Below are 18,628 nucleotides of genomic sequence, written 5' to 3'. Positions count from 1 at the left end.
GGGACTTTTTATACCACACTACAATCTCTAGTCAACTACTTTCCAGTTTTTACATTGTTTGGCTCATTGAAGACATTTAGGTTGAGAGCAACACCCTGTTGCAAGATACCAGTCATCAAATGTCCATAGCATGTGGTTCTCTTCTCATTGTTTGTTCAGAAAGTGGTTGAGATGCGCCTGCATTCGCTTACACCAGCAATTCCTATTTTGTTTGAAATCGGTTGTGATTGAAAAGGCATGGTACTCATCTCTGGACCCAGTCTGCTTGGTCCTTTCATGACTATTGTTATTAAGCCAAGTAAATATTTTGAACAGTCTGTGAATGAAGTTGCCCAATTTGTTTGTGTATCCGATGCAATGAGGTCATAAGTAATTCCAACGAATACAGCTCCTTTCTGCCATTCTGTCATGTCTCTGAAAATTTTGTCTCCTTGCATGGAATAATTTGGATGAAAGGAAACTGTCTGGAACTTTATAAGTGTATAGACACTATCTGACACTACCATTAAGAGAACTAAAATTTTACTATCACATCATCAGAAATAATGATGATAGAGTAGCGAAAAGAGTTCTCAGTCATATTGGCTCAAAAAATGTTACGAATAATTGGTTGCTTGAAACTGAAAGAGATTTTCATAAAATAGATATGACAGGTGATCTGTGCAAGATAGATGTGCATTCAGAAGGTCTGTCCGAAAATAATGAATTGGCAAACAAAGGGAGCTGGAGCCAGTAGAACCTGGACAGAACAATAGAGAAACTTCAGCGAGAAGGAAAGACATACTGGGAAAAGAAGAAAGCAGATTCATCAGCTATGTAATTTGAGTCATTCTCCTCATTTGATCATGAGGATGAAAAAATCAAATGATGCAGATGATGATGAAGTATTGATTGTAGAGATATTTGTGAATCTTGTTGCATTTGGCAGTGTTACTTGTTGTTGTGTCCCTAAAAAATAAGTTTGGCTGCTCTCCCATTGTTTGTAGCATGAAAACACTTTATCTTCAGTTGCTTTGCTGTTCTTCTTGGTTTACTTTCAAGTTGGGGAACCATAATCATAATCATAAATTTCATTTCACTCTGAACAGTATATGGCATTTCCTCTGTAAATATTGCCAGATGGAATTCTTACATATCTTGTTTTGTTGTTTTACTGCTTGTGTAACGTAGTTAGCTGCTGTTATGTTTACTTATTAATAAAATTTTTACTATCACTTTGAACAGAAAGTACATGCAGTGCTATCAAAAGTGTGCAAAACTTGATATTAATAATACCTAACATACCAGTAGCTGTGCATTAGAGGCAAAAAAACAGTAACTGAGTGTACAGTAGTAACTTCATTGTGTGTGGTGCATCTCCTTCTTTGTGTCTAAAAAAGATTAAATGTAGTTCATGAAAATGCAGTTGTATTGTCTCTTAATTAATTTGGATAATCATAAGAGTTCCTACATATTACACTGTCACCGGTGGTGCATGTTTTTTGATGACAGCCATTCTTTTGTGTGTCTCACTTTGATGGTTTATCCTACACAGTTTATGAAGCTGAAATTCTGAAAACCTTGAAAAAATGTATTTACTTCTTTCATGTATTTTTTTTTCCATTGCTCTCTTCCTCTGTCTTTTCCTTCCCATCTTCAATACACCACCTACCCCACTAAAGTTCTTGCAAATATAGGATGGGAAAGAGTTTTGTGAAGAGGACAAAGTACACATATAGTAGTCTCCCTTTCTACCTTATGCAAAGGCATTCACTACAGCATAAAACAAATGCCAGGTTCCTGTAATTTTCATGATAGCCTTCGGAAACATTTCTAAAAGTGTGTAGAGTTAGTTAAAGTCAATATATCTCTCCAGATCCATCACAATATAACAATATTTGTTTAACAATTTAAATCTATGTTAGTTCATATGTCTTTTACTTTTATTACTGTACAATGCTGGTACCATAAATTCATCTGCAAATATTAGATTAGTTCTCAAGTGAAGTTTATACATTCCTTCTGCCATATACAGAGTTTACATTAGTCTCTGAATGTTACATTGCCTCTTCAGGTGATTCGTATGCAATTGAGGAACAAAATAGCAGATTGTATTCAGTTTATCATCACTTTATTCCCTCCTACAATTGTTCTATCTCTAATTTTCCTGTGGGTAGCAGCATTGGCAGAGATGATGTTATCTGTGATATTGAGTAGCAACTTCGAAGAGTCTGAGATCACATGTTTCTTTAGGTTTTCATTTATCATGCTATTAGCAAAAGATGTGACTTAGCTTCTCTGTGTGGGGTATGTTCTTATTAGCACTCGTGTAAAAATCTTAGTTCTGCATGTCTTTCATTACTCTGTTGAACAAATAGCACTTTTTCAACTTTTTGTGTGTAATGTGTATTAATAAAGACACAGGAACAGACTTAAAATTGTTTTCTCTTGAGCACGTGTGCTGTCATTTTGCATGGTTTAGTTGTGCTTGCTGTTGATGTTCGGCCATTCTCTTTCTTGCTGTATAGTGGTGTCAGCTCTGCGTCCTGTGCCCAAGCCTGGCTATGGACTGAAGTCATCAACTCTCCCAGCTGCTGGACGGAATGGGGGCCCCGCTGGCTATGCTGTGAGTACTCTCTCCTTTCCATCTTCTCCATTTGTGATTCTCTTCACAGCTTTAGGTGCACAGGTGAAGGTATTCTGGTGTGTACTCTTGTTGGAAGGAATGATGGTTGTTTTTTCCCTTGCCTAGAAGGGTGGACAAATTGTTTCTATAAAACCTGAAACTGACAGCGCTCCAGTCACCCATAATGCCGGTCGAGGGGAACAGGGATAAGATCACATGATATTTCAGTGGCTTCGAAACTACCTGAGATGGAAAATGACAACAAGTTAGAAGATACTTTGTACTACCAAGATTCGCAGGCCTTAAATTAGATGTATGCTGGTTTAAGTGGCAAGTTCCCCAATGACTATTTGTGATTAGCTACTCTGACGCAGTGGATTCCAAAACATTTTGCTTCTGTTACTGCTAGCTGGAAAATGCAGTAGAGTAATATAAAGCCCCCATGTTCACAAAACCAAGTTGCAGCTTTGCAGATGCTGCAATTCATTTTATTCCAGCAGACAACCTTCTAGATACGACAACCACAGCTATGAGTAGTAATCCTGGATATTAATAAACCACTTCAGCTGTATCTAGTCCTTTATTACTGGATCACTACTGGTTTCATGCCATTATATTTTTAGATTTTAAAAAAAATGTAAAAGCTGTTACAAGCTGAAGTGAATTATTAATCAATAAAATGGTTTTACTTCTGGTAGAAGATTCCATTCGTTGTTGACATAAATTGCCTCACCATAGGTGACTGCTAGATTGCTCATAGGGTAGACTAGTTCCACAGCAAGATTAACCCTATGGCAAGATTTTGGGATTGGGAATGGCACAGAAATGGACTAGGATGCTGTGGAGGTTGCGTGGGCAACAAAACATCACTTTAGGATGGTTGGGGAGGCTCTTGCGTACGATGTCTCTCATTTCAGATCATGACAAGAGATAATCAAAGCCCTGACAAAAGATGTGGTTCGGTTATATGAATGTGTGGTATCTGTTCTTTCAGACATGTCCTAAGGAACAGACATTCATACAATTGATCCACCTTGATGGGCAATAATACTACAGCCCTACATTTGACCTCCAGCAGGTATCTAAAATTAGGAAGCATGGAGGTTGTAGACAGGGACTTCAGATAGGTGATGCTAGGTGTGAATGTGAGTCAGCCAGGGAGCATACTGATGTAGTTCACACATTTGTGATAAACAATGTGTCCAGGTCATGCAGTGGTTAACACAACTACCTAGTAAGCATGAGACCCTGGGTTCGAGTCCCGGTCTGGCATGCATTTTCATTCATTGCTGCTGACTCCTTACTGAGTTTTCTTCCTAAGAACATCAGCATTTCATCAGAAGAAAGCACACCCATACCCAGATCAAAACAGAACCTCACCTAATGACTGTACCTGTGCAGACAAAGGTTCCACCATTGTTCTTATGAATTGCAGTGACTGCCTTTCAGAAAGCCTCTGCCAATTGTCTGACTGCTTCACCTATAAACTCTGCCAGAATGAACCCATCCTAGAAGTCCATCATAACGTCCAGTCCCTTCCCAGAAACTCCCCCCTGAATCCAATTCCCTCCCCGCCCTAATGACACCCTGCATAGCCATCTCCTGCATGCTCCCCAAAATCCACAAACCCAACAATCCTGGATGTCCCATTGTAGCTGGTTATTGTGTCCCCACTGAATTTTGGCCCTCATTGACCAACACTTCCAACCAATTAACCAAAGTCTAGCCTCCCATATCAAAAATACAAAGCACTACCTGCGTAGATTCTCCACAATCCCCATCCCTTCACCTGCTGGGTCACTAATGGTTACTGTTGATGCCACTTTCCTATACACTGACATCCTTGGTCTGATTCAGGTTCATTGAAGATATCTTCATGAATCTAGAGTCAGGGCCAAGACACCCTATCATTCTGTCACAAATTCAACACCTTCTCTCCCATTTGCTTCATCGTATTCTCATCAACCCAGCATGCCATCTTCCTGGACATTGACCACTTCCTCTTTGATGGTTCCATTTGTGTGCTCTGTCCACACTAAACCCACCAACTACCAACAGTATGTACAACTTGACAGCTGCCATCCCTTCCACAACCGAAAGTCCCTCCCTATAGCCTGGCTACCCAGTAACATGGTGTATCTGCAGTGACAAGAATTCCCTTGCTCAGTATGCAGCAGGTCTCACAAACACCTTCAGAGACTGGCAGTATCCCCCAGATGTAGTCCACAAACAGATTTCCCATGACATACCCCCACACACCCTCAGTCCTATAACAATCTCCACGAACCAGCTACAAAGGTGTGCTCCTTTTCACCCAATATGACACTGGACTGGAACAACTGAACCAGATTGCTCATCAGGGCTTTGATTATATGTCATTGTGCCCTGAAATAAGGGACATCACTACCCAAGGCCCTTTCCAATGCTTCTAAAGTGGTGTCCTGCCATCCACCCACTTCCACAACATCCTAGTCCAGTCTTACACCTCTCCCAATTCCAACCTCTTGCCACGTGGATCATACACTTGAGGAAGACCCAGTTGCAAGATCTACCCAATTCACCCACCCAGCACTTCATATCCTGGTCCTGTCACAGTCTTATTCAACCCCATCAGAGAGCATGCCACCTCTGAAAGCACTCATGTCATATACTACCCCTGTTGCAATAATTGCACAGCTTTTCATAGTAGTATGATCACCAACCAGAAGTCCACCAGGATGAATGGCTACTGCCAAATTGTGGCCAAGAGTGAAGTGAATTACCCTGTGGCACAACATGTGACTGAACATAATGTGCTTGATTTCAGTGGCTACAATCACAAACTGGGCAACCTGTCCTCCCCCCCCCCCCTCCCCTTTCCCCCACCTCTCACTCTCCACCACAAGATTATCTGAACTGCACAGATGGGAGTTATCCTTACAATCCATTCTTCACTCCCAAAATTAGCCTTGCCTTAATCTGCAATAATCTATTGTCCCCATGCATTCCACACAATAGTTTGCACACCATCAGTTGTATCACCTCCTTTCAATTCATATCCCCTCACCCACATTGGACTGCTCTCTGCCAATGCACCCACCACTCTCTTCCACATCATTGCTGCATTACCACCAGCATGAGTCATGGCAGTTCACAACAATTGAGATAAAAATTCACTAAATAACTGGTGCCCAGGACAAGCCTGAACTTGACCACCATTATTCGTGACTGCAACTATACTTTCAGCAGCCTAATACAGAGCAGTAGGAGGCCTAAAGAGGCAGCAGAACAAACATTTTGTGTTAGAAGATGTAGTTTTCTGAGCCAAAATCACTGAGAATTTAGTCATTGAAATATATGCATGTAGCATATGACAATTCTGTGGGCATGGATCCCATAAAGTTTAAATTTTTGAAGTTTTAGGTGTAGTCTCTCCACTCTTTCCATGTTGATGAAAATATGCTCACAGTTTTGTAAAATGAGAATTGATATTTCTAATTATATTATTTCCAACAAAAATACACATTCTGATACCAAAGCCTGCTCACTGAACTGGTGACAGCGGCAGCAGTAGCAGCTTTGTCGGCATCAAAAGTAATGAATATTTGTTGGTGCATTTGTGAAAGTGTCCAGTGTTTGTGTGGTTGTAGTTGTAAGTGCCCTGCGCCACGTGCCGAAGCCTGGCTACGGTCTTGCACCTCGGTCTCACACCTTCAGCAGCACAGGTGGCAGTGCGTCCAACATTGGAGTAAGTTAAACAGCTGTTATCTTAAGAGATCTGCTTCTTTTTAGCCTTGTACAGTATCTCTAGTTAAAACATTTTTCCTCTGGAGCAGTGTATAATCATTAATTCATTCTCATTCTGTGTACATTATGTGGAAAATTTCAGTATTATCGTAGTTTGATTTCACTAAAGGTTCTCCAGACTTTCTCATGTAAATCTAGAGATTTCAGAAGTGAGTTTAACAGGTGAAAAGAGCTACAATATGAATTTGCATGTGTAGTTTACCTATGTTAATGTAAATTCATTCTCTTGCTTTTTGCTGTGTAAGTTTGTTCAGAGACGTTGTAATAGTTGGCCTATTTAAGACATCGGAATAATTTGCAACTTTTGATCATAACATCTGTGGCTTCTTTGATGTACGTGCCATAGATAGTATGTTTTATGGTGTCCAGCTAGTTTGATAATTCCATCCATCATAATACAAATTGAACACACAAAAACATAGTGTGGATCAAACATTCTGAGGAACACTGTCAAAAGTCACATAATATATCATAATCATGGTTGACTGTAAACCAGTACATTCGTGCCAAATGAATGTCTTCTTACACTAAATCACATATTCTCAGTTATAATGACAGTATATTAGGATGCTTGGCTAAAATGACACAGGTTTCTATTCCAGATTATTTGTGCTGTTACTAAATCAGCTTTCCTGTGTGTGTAGGTGTTTCTTTTTTTATTGCCATTAATATGATGTTCTGTCATTGTTAATATCCATACACAGAATATTACTTGTGGGAATGTTGCCCAGTCCCATCATAACTAAGACTTCTAGAAGAACATTTGTTTGTGTCGACGTGTTCATCTCGCCATTAGGTTTCACATGCAAAGAATACTGTGTTTTGTGAACATGCTTTACCTGATGACAGTCCTTGTGACAGCTTTATGTTCTTCCTGACAAATATAGGTATGATTCCTGTAGAGAATATTTGTAATGAGTGAAATAATGTTGGCAGATTCTGTTAGTCAGAAAGCTTATGTTGCATGAATTCATAATGAAACTAAAAAAAAAAAGTGGTACATCCAAGTATCAGGTTGCAAAAAAAGCACAAGTAGGAAGCTTTTAAAGAGAAAAGAAAATACAGTTTCAAAGACAACATTCAAATTTTCTAAAAGTTCTTCATCACAGATGGGGAAAAGGATAATGATAAAACATGTTTGCAGGTATTGAAAACCAATTTCTCCAAATGGGGAGCAGGAGTTATAGAATACACATGAAATGATTAGTTCCTTCAATAAATGTAACACATCAACAGAAGTCAGTAGCCAGGGTAGAGCATACCTAGTTTTTTGGTGTACATATAGATGAGAATCTTAATTGGAAAATTCTTATTTTGGATCTTCTACAGTGACTAGGTTCAGCAACTTTTGCAAACTGAATAACTGCCAATTTTGAGGATATGGAGATTAGTAAGCTAACATACTTTGCATACTTTCACTCTCTGATGTCATACGGAATAATATTTTGGGATAACTCAAGACTTAGACAAAAAATATTCACTGCTCAAAAGAAATTGGTTAGAATAACGTGTGGGGTTCATAGACGCACATCTTGTAGGCATCTTTTTAAAAGATTGGGAATTCTTACAACCGCTTCACAGTACATTTACTCACTAATGAAATTTGTTCTCAACAACATGGGCCAGTTTAAAAACTACAGTAACATTCATGATTATTATACCAGAAAAAAGAATGACTTAAACTATCCTTACTCTACCTATCCTTGGCACAGAAAGGGGGTAAAATATGCTGCTATAAAATTTTTTGACAAATTACCAGATGAAATAAAATGTCTGACAGACAGCAGTAATAGCATCAAAAATAAATTGAAATTGTATTTCCTTGACAACTCCTTCTATACTATAGATGAATTCTTGAATAGAAATAAATAAATATATGCATTTCTTGTGCACTTTACACATTCCACATCATAACGGCTACCGTACTGTGCGATTAATCAATGGAACACGCAACCAACTAACTTACTAAGGAGACGTAAGTAGTGGAGTAGGTTAGGAAGAGAGGTAAACTTGGAGAGAGAAAATATATGCCCACAAACGAGTTCTTGAGTTGTAAGGAGAACTTCAAATAGGAACAGAGTTGTGGGGGCAAGGGTCTTAGGAAGTCTACAAATTTTCTTTGTTTTCAGTAACTCTGTATTTACTATTTCATTTTTGTTCCTCATCTGTATCCCAGTGAAGTAGTACTAGAAATTTTTTTGCATTCAACAGTATTTTTGAATTTGTTTACGTATCATCCCTGTTCCATTTTCCTCTTTTTAGCAGATATGAAATATTTCCAATTCAAAATTGATGCTATATCTCAGGAAGTGTTATGTCAGTTGTAATAAATGAAGGAACACCACCTGGATCACAATTTTGTTTATCTGCTCTGCAGATAATCTTATGATCTAAATTGGAAAAGGAAAAAGAGGTGACAATATACGAATTACAAAAGTTTAATACAAATAGTACCATCAAAGGTAACACAACTAACATCAAAACCTCATTAACATTCTGCCTAACCCATACCTGGTGCCACAAGGTTCAGTGTGTCAACAATAGTACAAATGACATAAAACGAACATAAGAATATAAAGGATGCATTGGGGAAAATTTTTTATGGTCAGTCACATGACATGTGCATAAGTAATTGGCCAGTACATTGATACAGCGTAAAGAAGATTCTTACATTATAAAATAAAAGAATTAAAAAAGCATGTTGAAAGTATATTTTGGTATTTGTGGTGTGTTACGAACTAAAAGATAAAATATAAATGTAAATGGAAATTGTACATAATACGTTTTTTGTTCTTCTTCATATATTTTGTAAGACAGTGCAAAACTCTCTCTCACACACACACACACACACACACACACACACACACACACAATTTTCATTATTTGAGTCCTCAATCTGTTGAAATACAAATAAACAAAACTACTGAGGTCTCTTACTGTAAGATAAAAATGGGAAAAAGGGATTTGGTTACAAAAACAATAATAGCTTGCAGCAAACAGTATTACTGCATGTTGACATTATATTAACATTTGATAATAGTGTGAGGAAATTTTGGCAGGGCCAGCTACCATACCCTGGGTGACGAATGATCGATTAGCATGTTTATGCATCTCACCGGCTTCAATCTGCACCAGACACCTTTGCTCTATGGCCAGCTAACATGATAATTAGCAGAATGAGAGATACCATCAAATATTGTACATTTATTACAATATGTTTAAACAAGAATGAAAAATGTGCAGTGTACAGTTTACTGTGATTGTTTCCTGCATTTGTATTTAATCTTTTATTTTGTAACTTATCATACACATTGAAATGTATTAAGTTTACATTTTTTTTAATTTTGTAAGTTATTGTTATTACACTGTATCATTGTACTATCTATTGATCTGCCCACAAGTCATGTGATTACATCCTTTTTTCAATACATCCTTTGTCAGTTTTGTCATTCGTAACATGACAAATGCATCTTGTGATGCCAGTAGATGGGTTTGTGATGGTTTGATGTTCCCTCTGGTGGAACTGTTTGTAATGTTAGAATTTTGTGATTTTCATTTCGTAGGTTCACCCCCCCCCCCCCCCCTCCCATTCCATTTTAGACTGATGAGGCAGATAAAAACTGATACGTGGTAATAACAGAAATTGTGATCCAGAGTGTGTTTTTAATTTATCTGTCTGTGTCATATTTTGAGTGGTATATTCACTAGTGTTGAGTTTGACTTTCATCTCATACCTCCTTGGACACTCTCTGTTTACTCAATTTATTCCAGTTTTCCAGGCATTCAAGAAATGTTTCTGTTTACACAAGAGCTAATCTTGACGTAAGCAAATACTGCTGCATCTACTACTCATTGTCCACTCTGTTGAATCGATTAAACATACGTAAATATCTTCAGCCACAGACTCACTTAATGCCATTTTTCAGAACTGATGCATTTCACTAATTTTATGGAAATACAGCTAATTGTAAAATAATCAGTAAACATCTGTTATATGATCTTGCGACAAAGTTGGTCACTGTCAGCTAATATTAATGAAATAACAGAAGTTTTGTCATTTGGATTTGGAAGCCAACCACAACTTTAATTCAAAGAACTGTCACTCAGAACTTAAAATTCTTGTACTATTTAGTGGAGTTAAATTGTGTATACATTAAGTTATTCATTCTTGATATTCCCAATGCATCAGTTCTTCAAGAATGAATAATTATAGCTTACACTGTTATTGCTCATGGGTTAAAGTCTTTTTGTTGCTTGTGGGTTGAATAACTCGTTCTTTGCCTCATCAGTCAGTCATTTCCTCATCTTGCTTATGAAGCAAAATTTGTGATCCCAAATTGCCAATGTGTCAGACACCTTACATAATACTCATTTTATGTCATGGCAATGTAACAACTTTGTAGACCAATACCTTTGTAAACAGTTGTTAAATGCTATTGTTTGTCTGAAAGAACTTTGCACTTCAGATTTAGCAGGTTATGCTGAAAACTCCCTTATTGACTGCCTCTTTCTCCTGTATTTTCATCAGTGATCACTGTTATCAGTATTAATCCCATGAAGTACTATCGATAGTTTAAAATCACTAACTGACATATCTCACAATATTTTCCTTTAATAATTGATACTATTGTCAACATTCAGTCTTTTTTTCTGTTCTGCTTCTACAGAAATAATAGAGTTTGGCCCAAGACAATTCAAGGAGTAGAGAAAGAATAACATAGCCTATGCCACTTGGAGGGTTGTGAGAGGGGGATGTTTACTTATTTCTTGCTTAGTACAGACACCCAACAGATGCTCTCACCTTGTACTATTTAGCAGCTACAGTATGAGTAGGGCGGAGAAGTAACAAGGACCTGCGAAAGCAGATTATGTTGACATTCAGGTTTAAACACACTTGTTACATTATTTACTTCTCAGCTTACTTGCACAAGCTTTCTGTGGACTATGTAAGTGTGACTTACATCGCTTATACGGATAATGTCGACTGCAACCAACTTTCAAAGCAACAAAACTTGTATGTGATGTGTTGGATGTAGGTACTGAAATGTCCATCTTGAAATATATGGACTTTTCTGTATCACCTATTTCAAGTAAATTTGAAGGAGTTATGCAGTTGAGATTTATTTCAATTAAATCTCCCTTAAACCTCCTTCCACATCATGGTTAGATGTCAGTAAAATCCCTTAAAATTGTGATCAAATTTTGGTCACCCAATAATATATGGACAGGGGCCACACAATTTTTTCCGTATATGTGACCTTTTGAGTACCATGTGTTATAATTATTTTTGTTTATTTGTGTTGTAGATTAATTCTGTGTCTAATAAGTAACTTTCATCATAAAATGGTGGACACCCCCACCCTTCTTTCTTTCCCAGTTCGGTAAACCCTGCAGATTTTCCTTCATTGAGTGTGTGTGTGTCTTCTAGTCCCACATTCGTCATTTCATTATCTGGATTAACCTCACTAGCCTTAGCATATGTCTTTATCTCCCCAGGCCTTCCCCCTTCACCTAGCCCACACATTTTTATTGTTTATTTTTCATTAATTTGTGTGCTTTTGTTAGTGAATTCAGTAGAGGTAGAACATCTGTTAACTTTTGGCAAGACTGTAGAAAAAAAGTTCACCATTTTATGGGTGATCAGTTGCATTTTTTTATGTAATTTGTTAATTTTATGTGAAAGGAGAGCAGCACCTATATTGCAACAATAATGTTAATTGATAGAATGCATCTTTCTTTGCAGGGTGATTTTTCTTTTAGTGGGCTTGGTGAAAAAACACACAGCACAGAATTTAGTAGTGGAAAATCTGATAGTAAGTACCTCCAGCTAAAATAATTGGCCATTATTATGTGTTTTTTTTCCTTGTGGTATTTGTCACAGTGATATTAGAGATTTTTCATTATCAATCACACAGATAATGATGGAGGAGATATGGTGTAATTTTACCTATTAGATAATGAATTTGAAGCTCATCTTTGTTGGAGACAGATATAAAATAAGATGGTGTGCAAATGCATGAATTTGAAAACATTTTAATTTTAACTAATATAATACAAGGCCCCAGCCATTTATTTATTTATTTATTTATTTCTATTCAGTCCAGTTTGTGCCTCATGAGAACAACTGCAGTATTTCTGTGATGGTGTTTTGTGATACTCAAGAATATTTTTTTTTTGGGGGGGGGGGGGTAGAGATAATGGAGTTTCTTCATGTCTGTCAGTGGCTGTTGTGGTTAAATAATAATAATAATAATAATAATAATAATCTGCAAAATATATGTGAGTAGTTGTCTATGAAAATCTTGTCCATTATCAGTATCAGAGCTGTCTACAAGGAAGGAAGTGGAGAAAAATAAAGTTAACACCAATTGCAATAATAATTAATTTTTAAGCATAACTGGCTTTGACACTAGAGTTATTTTGATGATACTGTTGTTTCATATTTTGTTGGGACATAATCGTAAGGCATAACTGCTTTCTGGTAGTATTAGCCCATTATTTCATCTGCTCATACAATACCCTTTTAAATCCTTTACTATGCTTGAAGTAGTGTAGGTAAACTAATCTGCTGTAATAATAATTTTAAATATCTATTGTACACACTTCTAATTAACTGTAAATACCCACCTGTTTTCTATTACTTTCAGCACTGTTTTCTGAGAGTTTATTTTAATGATCAAAGTAAAAAATTGCTGCTAGTGACATTTGCTATACTATTTCCTCTCCCATATCTTTAAATAATAAGCCTTTCAAGGATTACTTACCTCCATACTGGCAAGGTCTACAGTAAATTTTTTCTGTGATACACTGGTTGGCAATGAAATTATTTTTAAAGTTAAAAGATTTTCTGCTGTATTTTTTGTTTCTGATTTAAAGTAAAGTTCTTAAAATGTTCAACTACATTAAATCTTTATACAAATTGAAGGGATGCAACATTTAGCCATTCACTCAATTATAATAATGCCAATATTGTTTTGTGATATTTTGCAATGTAACCTACTAGAAAAATTCATTTTAGTTTATAGTCTACAATACAGCTACCTCTGTGAGACAACTGTGCAAAAGTAGACAGTCACTGAACTCAGAAAGTCAGGCCAAGTATAACACCCAAACCTATAGGGGGAAAACATACTGTTTGATTCTTTGGTAGACATTAAAAAAAAAATGCTTTCCTCCACTTCAAATAAATTGTGAAATCATCAAACAGTTTATTACAGAACTACCAAAAGATGGTGAAACATTAAAGTTGTTGCAAGATGACTTCAGAGGAGATCAGAAGTAAGACAAAAAGAAGGGGTTTTCATCAGCTCTGACATTCAGAAAATAACAAAAAACAAAATATTTGGTAGTAAAATGAAAGGCATTGAAAGATCAGCTTTGATTTTCTTGAAAGAAGTTTTCAACAAGTTCCTCAGCATCTACAAAGACCCCGATTATGAGAATACAGTAAGAAAAATAATGGATAACTTCAAAGTATTTGGTGCCTTGGTGAGCTTGAAGCTGCACTGCCTGGACTCGAATGCAGAAAATGTAAGTGCTGTGAGAGATGAACCGAGAGAAAGGTTTCACCAAGTGAATAAAGAAATGGAGTTGTGGTATCTGGGTCAATGGGATGTCAGCATGGTAGCTGATTATCCTGTATGCTGCACAGGAAGTGTCCTCAGGTAGTGCACCAAAGAAATAGTTCTAAACATCATTTTGAGGAGGAAAAGAAGAGACATTAATATTTATGCATTTGGATTAGTAGTGAGGGATACAGTACTTCAATATAATGTTAAGCATTACTTAGTTTAGCATGCATTTTTCTTTTCATGTGTGTGTTGAAGGGGGGGGGGGGTGGCTGTGTGTGTGTGGGGGGGGGGGGGGGGGCGGCGGGCACATGCGCACATATTTAAAATGAATGTTCTGTATCTTCACCATTTCTTTGTGAAAAAGCCTTATGTTAAGGGACAATACTCTTGGTATTCCTGAAGTTAGGTTATAAAGCAAAATTTGGATTACCTAAAATAGTTTTTAAAAAAAGGCAAACTATAAATTTGTTACTTGTGCTACTGACATTGTAAGTGGTTCATAGGATTTGCTGAAAGTGAGTCAGAAAGGTTGCCCACATCTGTGTGTTAAGCTGTGTGTCAGTTACAACAAGTTATATTATTGATGAGGAGACTTAATAATCATATAAAATACAGATTAGAATAAATTCACTTGATGTAGAGAATTTTATTTTGATTTATATACTTTAATCTTACAACAAATTGGTCATGATTTTAGTAATTTGCAAATGCTGTGCACTGTTGCTTGAAAGGACTATAATAAGATTGCATGTGGGTTACTTGCATAAGGTTTCAGAGTAGTCCCTTTCATTCAAAGCACACCATGGAGAATATATATTTCAAATTGTTCGAGTATTTATCTTCAATAGTGTAAAGACCTTGACATACAAGAACATCAGTTATGGAGTGTTCTGTGTCGTAACTTTCTGAGATTGCTTAAATCAAATTTATATGGAATGGTGATAAATGGAGAATTTAGGAAAGTTATTGTAGAGTAAGCCCTCTCTTTGTTCTCCTTAGGAGTGGCATTCCTTTTTTTAGTCTGAGTTGCAAATGGGTACACACCAGTAGCTATTTGTGATCATAATTTTGGAGCCTGAGGAAAGTAAATATTTACAGTACAAAGATTTTTGTAATTTTGACTTAGTAGTAGACTTGCATCTGTAGCTTCTTGTAATAGATTTGAGGTAACATAAGTAAAGTGCATTGCAATAGTAATGGCTGTTGGTTTGACAATTTGCATTTTCTCCTCCCAGTTTCAGCAGGCTCCATTTCTGAGGTGGACAGGCGGGCATTGGTATGTATCATCAGATATGTTGTTGTGGGTCTGTGTATCATTGGTGGCATGGCAAAAGAACCTGTAGTGTAGTGGCTGAGCTCTTGTGTTCTTACCTATGTCACAAACTTCTGTTTATTTCTGTTTGCCTTTAATGTAAATTTTCTGTGGATTTCTGGTTGGACTTGACCTCTCGCTTCTTCCAGAAGACACCAAACGCATTTTCTTCTAATGTGTGTTACCTGTAATGGGCAAGCCTGTGCATGTAGTGTAGCATTCCTGCAGATTTGATTAAAATTTCTGTATTTTAAGCTGTGTTTTATCAGTTCCTACTATTTAGCACATAAAATGATATCTTCCAGTGATTAAAAATAGATTAACCAAAGAGGATGATTTTAAATATAAATTGTTGGTATTCAGGAGGTAGTTTGACACAGCTAATTGGTCTCCAAAAGATCAGTCCACTTGAATCAAACAGTGCACTGATTTTTGTGGAATTTAAAAGAAAAAGAATATGGATTATGATTTGAAAGAGAGAACTTTATAAAAAGTTTTTGGTGGTGGAATGGTGAGGTATATTTGTACACTACTCAAATAGCAGTTCAAATTTTTTATATCAAGAGACTGTGCACTGCTGTTTCTATGTATCTCACAAGATCTTTGAACCAATGAAACCCAGCCCGTGGGGTGTAAGCAATGGGAAAAACTGTAAATTCAGATAATCAGATTTGAACAAAGGAGGGGGTAAAAAAAGGAAGATTGCAGTGTGAACGAAGACGAATGAGAAGTAACTAATGTGCTTGCATTTTTAGTGTCACAATTTCATATGTTGTTCACAGCATGTGTTGTGTTTGGTCATAATTTGGGTTTTAGATACCTAGTTCTTTCCCATGGTGCTTTTTTTCTGTGTCTAGTCTGAATACAACTGCAACTGTTGGGTCTTAAAGCTCAAAGCTCATTTTTTATTTCTAATTGCATGACTCAGTTTAAACCTGGTAGGCTTAGTTTGATCTTTCTATGTGAACAATATAAAAGCAGTATATTAAAATAATAAATTATTAAATTGCCTGACTTTTTTTCCAAAATTAATCTCCCCAGGGAAAATTGCATAATTTGTGATTAGTACAGTTGGTCATCTTCTCACCCCCCCCCCCCCCCCCAATTCATTGTAATTTTCGTTTTTGGCATGTTCAAAATTCTCTGAAATTATAGATAAATTTTCCAAATTTATCTGTAGATCGTATGATGATAGTGTGAACTAGGATGTACAAAAACCATCTTTATTTTTATTTTGTGTTCTTGTGCACGAGTTAATGTTTATTTGTATCTTCCTTCAAAATTGTGCATACTTTTCTATACTGCCTGTTTTGGTCATGGAGTGAATAGATCTGTGAGAGTGCTTGTTTTAACTTCTTATTTGTAACTATGATTATTGTAACGTATTTACCTTCTTCAATGACAAGCTGTTGAAATACCCGCTGTTTCCCTATATACAGCAGGAAAATGACCAGAAATTGAACACTTCCTTTGTGTAAAAATATTTGTAGAATTAGCTACTATCCTGTGAAATTTCACCTGGTGTATAGTGAATAAATGTATTGTAAGACAACACAGAGTGTAGCATGCATTTCTCTATGTATATTAAGGCTGTTGACAGTTGCCTGAAAAATGTTTGTGACAATGAAAAAGACTGTTAAAGTATTAAAGCTTTTGGACAAAGTCCTTTTTTTGATGTAAAAACCACACACATTCACGCTATCACAACTAGCACACACATGATCTCCGTCTCGGGGTGCTAAGAGCCTGACAGTCGGCACTAGTGCCCTGAGACATTGGCCATGTGTGTAAAAGTTATGCTAGTATGAATGTGTGTGTTTTCTCCTGCAGGAGGAGGACTTTGTCCGAAAGCTTTAGTAGTTTTATCAATTTTTGTGCCTGTCTGCAACTTAAAAAAATATATATATAATGTTTTGGTCTTTCACAGAATTAGTTACCAGTGTTTCTATTGGAACACTGTAGCGATTATTTCCAAATCCCATACTAGGCGTTTCTATCTGTTGCTAGCATTATTAGTCAGAGACGTTAAAGAATTAATGTAAATAAATTATGTTGAATTATTGTGTGTATTCAAACTTGATATTTATTGATTGTGTATGGTAGAGTTTTACAAGTAGATATGTAAAGATTTCAGATGTTTTCTAAAAATTAGAATGTTTCCAGCTCTTGAGATATAAAACAATATTTGTAATAAGCTCTGTATTATTCTATGATGTTGTTCTAAGTTATCTGTGCACCGTTCAATCTTTCGACCAAGTTTGTTGTATGGGAGCGAAAGCTGGGTGGATTCAGGTTACATTATCAACAAGGTTGAGGTTACGGATATGAAAGTAGCTAGTATGATTGCAGGTACTAGTAGATGGGAACAATGGAAGGAGGGTATCCACAATGAGGAAATTAAAGAAAAACTGGGAATGAATTCTATAGACGTAGCAGTCAGGGCAAACAGGCTTAGATGGTGGGGTCATGTTACACACATGGGAGAAGCATGGTTACCCAAGAGACTCGTGGGTTCAGCAGTAGAGGGTAGGAGGAGTCGGGGCAGACCGAGGAGAAGGTACCTGGATTCGGTTAAGAATGATTTTGAAGTAATAGGTTTAACATCAGAAGAGGCACCAATGTTAGCACTGAATAGGGTATCATGGAGGAATTTTATAAGTGGGGCTATGCTCCAGACTGAATGCTGAAAGGCATAATCAGTCTTAGATTTAGATGGTGATGGTGGTGATGGTGGTGGTGATGGTGATGATGATGATGATGATGACGATGATGATGATGTTGTTCATGAAAAAATACAATTTTGAACTTTGTATCAAGAGAATATTGGAACTTCATTATCAGCAATGTTCTAGTTCAAATAATGTAAATATGAGGTGGTAATTTAGCACTGTTTCAGTTATAGATTGAGGCTGATTGCACTGATGTTGAGCAACAGTTGGTACTTCCATTAGTAAGCAAATTGTATCAGTGTAATTGACTTCATAGCTGCTGGTCCAATTTCATCATTCAGTCTGTACATTTTAAAAGTGAAGCACCCTAGATGTGAATTTACTAGTTCTTGCTGGATGGTATCCCTTAGTTATTTAGATCTAAATTAAAATGTGCATAATTGCAGAATATCCGCGCAGTTACCTGCCCATCTCTGTAGGTTAGCATAACGTAAATTATGATTCCACCCATGTGCTTAGGGACTTCATCTTGAAAAGATTACCATCAATTCTCAAATAAATATTGATGAGATATTAAATTTCAATTTTCCTTCCTTCCTCAAACAATAGACTGTGCAGGAATTTTAAATGTAGTTGCATGTCTTAGGTTCTGAGTAGCAGCATAACAGAGAGATGTCTCGGAAAA

At 36.6% G+C, this 18,628-nt stretch overlaps 1 protein-coding gene across 10 annotated transcripts in view; it reads left to right on the top strand.

Annotated features, from left to right (window-relative positions):
- LOC126356289 (actin-binding LIM protein 1) overlaps positions 1-18,628 on the top strand; it is a 326,791-nt gene that overhangs the window by 292,158 nt on the left and 16,005 nt on the right. For 4 of the 10 annotated variants that reach the window (XM_050007180.1, XM_050007178.1, XM_050007173.1 and 1 more), the window contains 3 exons: positions 6,235-6,332; positions 12,135-12,204; positions 15,198-15,238. In XM_050007180.1, coding sequence (XP_049863137.1) covers positions 6,235-6,332; positions 12,135-12,204; positions 15,198-15,238 — 209 coding nt within the window. Of the gene's footprint in view, positions 1-2,507; positions 2,606-6,234; positions 6,333-12,134; positions 12,205-15,197; positions 15,239-18,628 lie in introns of all 10 variants that reach the window. The other 6 variants (XM_050007179.1, XM_050007177.1, XM_050007174.1 and 3 more) reach the window with 3 other exon arrangements.

Source organism: Schistocerca gregaria, chromosome 3, assembly GCF_023897955.1.
Source record: "Schistocerca gregaria isolate iqSchGreg1 chromosome 3, iqSchGreg1.2, whole genome shotgun sequence".
Lineage (NCBI taxonomy): Eukaryota > Metazoa > Arthropoda > Insecta > Orthoptera > Acrididae > Schistocerca > Schistocerca gregaria.
The sequence above is the reverse complement of the archived record's forward strand: the minus strand, read 5'-3'. Positions and strand labels throughout refer to the sequence as shown.